Source organism: Mercurialis annua, linkage group LG3 (genome assembly GCF_937616625.2).
Source record: "Mercurialis annua linkage group LG3, ddMerAnnu1.2, whole genome shotgun sequence".
Taxonomy (NCBI): domain Eukaryota; kingdom Viridiplantae; phylum Streptophyta; class Magnoliopsida; order Malpighiales; family Euphorbiaceae; genus Mercurialis; species Mercurialis annua.
This window is the reverse complement of record NC_065572.1, coordinates 444,706-453,451: the sequence shown is the minus strand read 5'-3', so window position 1 is coordinate 453,451 and position 8,746 is coordinate 444,706. Positions and strand designations below refer to the sequence as shown.

Sequence of the window (8,746 nt, the reverse complement as noted above, 5' to 3'; positions counted from 1 at the left end):
CAAATTAAAATTTTAAAGATTAAAGAATTGAAATAATTACATAGTAAATTATCATATAAATATATAAACGAACTTACTCACAAGCTTTTAAATTAATTTTTTCGGGCTGAATTTTGAGTAGATCACGAGTGAGATGGACTCACGTATGGCCTGGTATGTGCTTTCAATACTTGCACGTACAGTTTGCTAGCGTATTTGCATGGTTATTTTAGAGAAAAAAAGGAAATGTTTTTCCTTAAATCGTACTAATATATACTTCATTCATTCTATGAGGCATATTTCCAATTAGGAGACTAATCAGATACAACTAATACAAAATTGCAACTAACATGCTATTTTTTAGGCTTAATTATCAAAAAAAAAAAACATCTTTTAGCCACTTTTCAGTTGCACCTTGACGTTACAATTCTGTCAGATGCACCTTAATCCGCACCTTTGGGTTTTAATTCCACCTTCAAAATCAAATTGGACTCTTTATCACTCGGAAAAAATTCATAAAAATCCTTATAAAGTATTCATTTGAACTATTTTACACACAAAAAGTTAAAAATGGATGACTTATTTTAACTTTTTCTAAATGGAGAAGAGATCAATTTAATACTTGAAGGTGGAATTGAAAACCAAAAGTGCGAATTAGGGTGCAGCTGACAAAATTGTAATGTCAGGTGCATTTGAAAATGGGCTAAAAGGTAGGGGGGTTTTGGTGATTAAGCCTATCTTTTATAATAATTGGAAGGTTGTTAATCTTTCAATTTTAAATTTCAACCTTGCTTATTTTTGGCTTAAACCATTGAAATATAGAGAATTTAAAATTGAATTCAATTGTTGTTGTTTTGAATTCAAAAGAACAATTTCGTAGTATTGAATAAAAGTGGGATTCAAGAGTTGAAAATTTTACACAATTAAATTAATTGAATAAATTTAGCAAAATTATCAAATTTTGATAATTGTAATCATTTATACAATTTAAAAATAAATATCCATTTAATATGCATATTTAGAAACTGTTGCGATAAGATAACCATTTGAGATGCTTGTTAGTACAAGATGAAGGATGAATAAGATGTTTATTAAAATCAATTAATGTTTGTTATATGTGATGAGATCGAAACTTAAATAAGACAATGATGCAGTCTTGTAGGGAAAATCAAAAGTGGGATAAAAACAATGAGATGTGGCCTAATTCCTTTTACTTTTTGACTCCTTCCTCTTCTTTCAAACAAAAACATCTTTTTTTTTTTAATCTTTTCTACATTCATTCAAACTAAATTTCAAAAACACTTTCCCAATGATTATTTGAAGAAAACAATACGACTTAAATAGTAATTTATCTCATCAACTTGAAAGTCAATTAATACATATTTTAATTTTATAATCAATTTAACATTTTAATTTATCCTTTTCCATCAATTTATCCTATTTTTTACCTGACTTGGAGCATGATGTTCATCCTCAATAATGGACGACTACATCCCTTAAATGCCAATTTAAGCTTGAATTTGTACGTCGTGGTCAATTAACACTAAAATTATTTTTTTATTAACTCATACCTTCAACTTGTTAGTTTCTATCAATTCCACACATCAATTTCAGAATCTCTACAAAATAATTTTAAAAATATTTATTTTGTTCTAAATAATCATAACTACTAATTCGATATAATTTTAATTAGTAAATTATAGAAAAATATAATAAGGTAGTCTATATTTTTTATGTAACGAAAGATTAATTGCATATAAAATTAATTATCTTATAATATTATTTTATTAGTAATTGTTAATTATTTTATTATTATCTAAAATTATTTGAGAAATGATTAAATGTTAATTATTTTTGAAAATATTATGCCAATTTTAATATTTATTTATATGTTATGTTTAAAACAACGTGATTTATTCTAAAAGTAAATTGAAGAGCTAAATTGCATTGTCTTTATGTCATTAAGCCTCCTATTAGGGGTGAGCAAGAACCGAATCAAACCGAAAATCGAACCAAACCGAACCGAATTTTGTTGTTTGGTTCGGTTTTTCGGTGAAAACGGTTTGGTTCGGTTTCTACTTTAGGTAAAGTTTGGTGTTCGGTGTTCGGTTTGGTTTGGATGTTTTGAAAACCGAACCGACCGAAAAACCGAATTAACCGAACATTAATATAAAATATATATATTTTTAAAAAATAATATCCATATATATTTATATTAATATGTATTTTGTATCTGTATCTTAATTATTGTTGATGTATGAGTTAATAATCGTTATTTAAATATATATAAAAATTTATTAGACTCTAATTATTTAAGTAGAGGGACAAAAACATATGTATATATATTTTTTCAATTCACAAATCCTAATATTTGTAATTATTAATGGAGGTTTTTATTTTATTATGTTATAATGTATTTGTAGTTTTAATTTATGGGCTTCACTTTAACTTTTTATTAAAAATTATAGATTTTATTTTATTTTTTATTAAAAATTATAGGCTTTACTTTAACTTTTTTTATGGCTTTTAAAAATCCAAACTGATAAAAATTATGGAAACCGAAACCAAACCGACCGGATTTTTTCGGTTAAAAAAATTTTGGTGTTTGGTTAAATAAAGAACGGTTTGGATTGGATTTTCCCAAACCGAAAAAACCGAAAAAATTCTAACCGAACCGAACCGAACCAACCGATGCTCACCCCTACCTCCTATAGTATAAAGTTTATCTAACCGATAAAAATTGACAAGTTGAAGAGGTCAATTGATAATTAAAAATTAAATTTGGTGTTAATTGAATACCGGCCTACAAATTTCAAGGAAAAATTGATACTTATAAAATAACTATTATTGGCAGTGTACGACACGCGCTGTTCACGGAGTAACTTGGTAAATAGAATTAGTTTAAGAATTAAAGTATGTGGCAATTGATTATCGCTTACAAATTGAAAGATAAATTGGCACCTAAATCGAAATAATACTCAATTTTGCATTGCAAAAGAAAAAGCCTTTGACATATATAAGCTCCTATAGTTGTGATAAGAAGGCACGGGAGAATTGAAAACATGTGGAGTGGGATCAAGTGCCAACCAAGACCTATACCTAACCATGGTGGATTGATAATGCAAATTATACACAAATTGGGGGTTCTATGTTTATTTATTTTTTTGTTCCGGATAATAATTAGTAGATGACATATAAATTGAAGTTGATACTACTACTTTTTACTTCAAAAATACTAGGATATATATTTCTATTAACAAATCAATTGAAATCGTGCACTTCAAAGAATATTTGTCTCAAATATAAATAGGAAGACTGAACTTAAAAACTTATTAGGAGTTAAGTAAAGAGCAGGAAAAAAAATTATAAACAAGAAAAAAAGAAAAGAGCCGACAGACAATGACATCTCATTTGAACAATGAGAACTAAAGCAGACTAATTATGTATTGCTTTTTCCTTATTTCATTATACAGTTGTAGGGTTTAAATTACTCCTCTACTTCCCACTTAAACTGTTAAATTAATTCTAATTGGATCACTCATGCTTCTAGTGGCAAGGCAATGACACTTCATTAATTTACATCACATCTATCCGAATGTTTTCACTAAAAGAATAGGATAATTAAGATGACGGAGAAAATATTAAGTAAACTCAATTCATCGTATAAAATTATAAATTGCCAATTAATAGTGTAACATATAGCATAAGTAAATTATATCTCCGATTAATAAAGAATATTTAATATTAATTAATAAAATATTAATTGTTTGTGATTTATAATGATTTAAAGTTTTAATTCAACAAATAGTTATTTTTTTTTTGATAATTTAGGGAGGGGAACCGTTTGAGCTAAAGCTCATTGGTAACAAATAGTTATAAATGAGCTGGGCCAAACAGACGGATTGATGGACATACATACACCAAATTAGGGACCACGATGGATAACCTGAAAAGCCCAAAAGTAGGCCCAAAATATAAATTCCCAAAACGACAAGGACCCCTGAAATAAAAAGGCGGTGGCGCTGCTTCTTGAAACTATAAATTGCAAAACGAATCCAAAGCCGAAAGAAAATGAAAACCTATATCAACCAAACCGTACAATACTTCACAATCGGAGAATGGCGTCGTCACCGTCATCAGGCGGAGCAACGGCAGATGACAGTTTCAAAGAAAGAGTGGAGAAGATATTCGGATCATTAACATCATCGTCAGTATCATCTCCTACGCAACAGCGTCCACCGTCGTCTCTTCAATCAGCGCTCTGGTCTCTCAGCGACGACGACGTCGACCGAAAAAAATTGAAACGAGATACCTCTAACTCTGACTGCGACGAAGTTCCGTCTTGCTCATCGTTTAATGATCCGGATGACGTGTCCAATAAGGTGGCGTGGAGAGAAGGAATGGACGCAGATGAATCGGATATTAGATCGTCTATTGGTTTCGACCGTACGCTCGATAATGAGGTTTGTTTTTATTTATTTATTTATTTTATCTAATTATTTGCTTAGGGTTAGGGCACACTGATGATTATGATTTTTGTGATTTTATTTTCTAATTTCTCGGTTCTGAAAATCGTTTTTAAATTTTGAAATGGAAACAGGAAGAGGAAGATGAAGATGATAAAGTGGCTATAGGAAAAGAAAATAATACAGGTGAGCATTGTATTCATAACAAAGATCAACGGGCTGATCACATGGCGGCTAAAATTAGGCTGCAAGAAGATGAAGTTGAAGCTCAGAAGCTGAGTAATGCTTCTCGGGGTAGTGCTGATACTCAATTGAAGTCTATTCTGAAAAGAAAGGACATTAATTCCGATTCTATGTCGCTTAATAAGCGAGTGCGGTTTGATCCTGATAGTAATATGGTGTGCGAGGTAGAGGAATCTGAACAAGTTGAAGATGACGATGATCATATGTCGAATGATACATATGATCCTTCTGACTATAATTGTTATGGTTTTGATTCGAGTACTGAAGTTGAAGTGGAATCCAATACCCGGGCTATAATGGATTTCTTTACGGTAGATAAAGAATCAAGTTTCGAGCTGCAAAATGATGATTTGGCTGACCTTCCGAAGTCTGCAACTTTTGTTCCAAGGAATGGAGTAGGCGACCTTAAAGCAGCTATACTTAAAGCATTAACAGACTGCCACGAGGTTGAGAAAGATGAAGAAGAGGACCGTAATCAGTTGTCCACCGGCATTGCTCCTGAGGAATCAAATGAGTATGAAGCTGGTGCAGCGGAGGAAAATGAAGCAGAAGTAAATGCTGCACTTGAAAGTGTTGCTTCACGAGAACATTGATTGCAAGTATTGAACAAACTCAAGTTCAGATGAAAGTGATTCTTTATGCTTTGTGATGTTTAGGCAAATTGTAGTCATTAAAATTACGTTTACAGTAGTTTCATTTGATTATATTCATCTATTTCTATTAGCTCTGTTTCCAAAAGATTCAAGCTTGTCTTTGGTCACATTGTAGGAATGTCTTCACTTAAACACTATGAAACTGTGTTATTTCAAGGTTTTTGTATGTCAAAAAAAAATGCCCAAGTTATCTTCCCTGGTTCCGAAACAGAGAAACATTGATGGAAATCATGACTACATGAGCAGAGCATCAAATTTATCTCAACATTTACATGTCCATGACTGTACTTTCAAGCCAACAAAACCAATTCACAATGTATATAATTACAAGAAAGTAATAATCAGTGACCTGTACAAATGTCTCAAATATCAATAGAAAATTAACATCCTTATAAACTCTCAAGATAAATTAAAGAAGCAGAATTGTGGTATATACCCTATAATCTATGAGCTTATTTCTGTGTGTATGGACCCTAAAGCAGTCTAGGCCACAGAAGTGGCAAAATGTAAAAGACAGCATCTAAAGAAGAAAAAGATGGGAAAGCCTAGAAGAATCTTCAAAATTAATTCACCAATACTTCAATCTCAACTACCTTAATATAGGACTCGCAGAGGAGCTTCATTATGTACAGTCTTTATATTTGCCTTTCGCTACAGCTTATCAGCAATTTTTCCGAGAGCGTCAGCAAGCTTATTTAGAACAGCAACCATGCTATCTGCATGGTTTTTCCGCTGCTCTCGATCCAACTGAGAATTGCTGTTCTGTGCTTCAAGTTGAGCAGACAGCATCTTCCCATTCCTTTCCAAGACACCAATCAACTGATTCTGGATATGAGTTGTTTCTTCTTCCCCATCCATTGATTCAAACCGTTTCCGTTTCCGAGTTTCATGCGAAGTAGAACCCATCTCGGGATTTGAAGGCGTCTGTTTCTCATTCGGTGTACCTGTATAGTGCAAGAAAGACTTGTTACGATAATAATAGTAAGGTAAACTAAATCGTAACATCAATTATTCAACACAATCATTTTCAGGTGCAGAAACCACAAGCACCTCAACCTTACAAAGTAGGCTACATAAAACTGTGCATCAACTTTTCATGCAATGCTGTATGATGCGCATTGCACAACAATAAGCAAATGGAATTGGAATTAATAATAAGTTTTGAATGGGGAACCAACGTATGACTTAAGTTTGAAAATGAAGCTAGACACCAAACAAGTATGTTATATATAAAACTGCTGTATGCAAAAAAGCATGCCAGTTTAAAATAAGACAAACAGCAAATGGACGAGTACTAATTGGTAGAGTAGAAAAATGATTGAAGAACACAGAGTGTTTGTGCTACCTTCTAGGGTTACTTTGTTTTCACAAAGTAAATGTTACATTGTCCACCTAATATCATTATTGGACGACTAAAAATCAGGAAATTCAGGTTAATAAACAAAATATACAGTAGCCAAACTTATTAATTGTGAACTGTAGATATTCATTCGTAAGCTTTAATTTTGGATGGGCCATTCTCGTCATAACTTTTACGATTCACCAAGACACTTGGCTAAATTAAAAGCAAGAAATGCAGCTTAAAGAAATTGCAATTGAAATGTTTAGATATCATTTGAACTACTAATCAAATAGTAATAGGTCCCAGTTGTAGTCAAAACGAACATTAAGTCCCAATAGAAGAATAAGACGGAAAAGCAATGATAACATGATTAAATTCAAGTAAAGTGCAACACAACTGACCTTGATGTTGATCCGTTAGAGGAGATGGTTGGTATTGCTTCTCTGCAAATACATTATAGAAAAGAATATTAATAAACAGAAGCCCTTTATAATTTGTTGCCAAAGGTGCTCATTTACTCCACAGTGAAGAGGACAGAGAGGCAGCTCTTCAATTATATGAGCCCTACCATCAATTTTATTTTATAAATGAGTGCTAAAACTGACAGCCAACAGATATATACTAATAAACCCTACAAGGGATTAAATTTGAAAACACCAGGTAGATTCTGCTCCCATTGATTAAAAACAAAACAAAATCATTTAATTCATGTACTACCTGAAATTGGTGTAGGAGCAGCAATCCCCACCGTTGCCGGTGCAGTTTTTATCAGCGGAATCTCCTTAGCTACCGTGCTCTCCTTTTCCGGGCTGCCACTGGCCTCCTCCTGCTCAAAATCCGAAAACAATCCATCTTCCGCAGCAGCAGTCCTCCCGCTATCAAAAACAACCTCCGTGTCCTCCTCCGTATTTGACGCCGGAGCTAATGCTAAAGCGAGTGCTGGCGTTGGCGCCGCTGCATTAACGCCGTCTGCTCCGTCCAAAATATCATAAACTTCCCTATCAAAAAAACCAGGCAATTTTCTCTCCCTTCTCAAATCATTCCTCATAAGCCAAAACGATTCCGTTTCATCGCGTATCTGATTTTCCCATTCTTTAATCTTCTTATAATCACCTGCTAAATTGCTCCATCTTTTCCGACACTGAACCGGTCCACGGTTCACTCCATGTCTTTTGCAATACGACGAAACCGATGCCCATTTCGGTTCAACCTGACCCGAACCAAACGCCATGCCGGCTGTCCTTCCTCTCCTCACCCGATTCTCCGCCACTTTCTTGCCTTGGATGAGAACCAGAATTTCCTGCCGAGTCCAACGAGGCAGCCTGGGGGTTTTCCCACCGTCATCCCCGCCGTCGACGGAGGTTGGACGGGCGGCATCAACGCCGTTAGAAGTATCGCCGTCAACGGCTTTTAAAGAGGTTAAGTTAAGTTGGCGCTGTAAAGGCATAATAATTAAATTAAATGCGAAAAATGGATTAATTTACAAAGGAAATAAAAAAGGCACGTGACTCGAAAAAACGGTTTTTAGGGGCGAAGTGACGGCGTTTAAATGGAAAACCCCGTTACGGAGTTTATGAGAGAGGGGTAATCTGTTGCAAAGATTAGTGGAAAAAGAGGGATTTCAGAAGATGATAGAAGAGAAAGTGGAGAATGGGTAAAATTTGAGTAAACCCCTCCCTAATACTTAATTAAGGGTAACAGTACCTAAATTAGGGTCATATCATCTTAATTAATTTGGATTATTGAATGATTTGTTTCTTTGGTGAGCTAAGGGAAAGGTTACTTTCTTGATTTGGAGTCATCCAAATTAACGTCTTTGAAATAGGTGGTTTGTTAAGGTCACAAAATTACCTTTTTACAGTTTAAATACTTTTGTTGATTAAATTATTAAGTTACAGTTAAGAGTTCTAAAAAATCAGTTAATACTAACAAAATTAATCAATATTTTGTATTTTATCTATTTTTAATAATTATTCTTTATATTTTTAAATTCTCTTAATACCAATAAGATATAGTAGCAAATGCCATAAAAATAATTGGTATTTCCACTAAAGATATGTTTT

General features: G+C 33.1%; 2 protein-coding genes across 2 annotated transcripts; one reads left to right on the top strand and one right to left on the bottom strand.

Annotated features, from left to right (window-relative positions):
- The first annotated feature begins 4,011 nt into the window (after positions 1-4,011).
- Positions 4,012-5,501, top strand: LOC126673779 (uncharacterized). Its single transcript, XM_050368040.2, has 2 exons — positions 4,012-4,442; positions 4,580-5,501. The coding sequence occupies exons 1-2, from the start codon at positions 4,098-4,100 to the stop codon at positions 5,279-5,281; spliced, it is 1,047 nt and encodes a 348-aa protein (XP_050223997.1). The 5' UTR covers positions 4,012-4,097; the 3' UTR covers positions 5,282-5,501.
- Positions 5,502-5,596: 95 nt separating this feature from the next.
- LOC126673778 (trihelix transcription factor ASR3) lies at positions 5,597-8,456 on the bottom strand. The gene is made up of 3 exons (XM_050368039.2): positions 7,401-8,456; positions 7,085-7,126; positions 5,597-6,285 (listed from the first exon to the last, which is right to left on the bottom strand). Exons 1-3 carry the CDS (start codon positions 8,128-8,130, stop codon positions 5,993-5,995), a joined length of 1,065 nt encoding a protein of 354 aa, XP_050223996.1. The 5' UTR covers positions 8,131-8,456; the 3' UTR covers positions 5,597-5,992.
- Between the last annotated feature and the right edge of the window lie 290 nt (positions 8,457-8,746).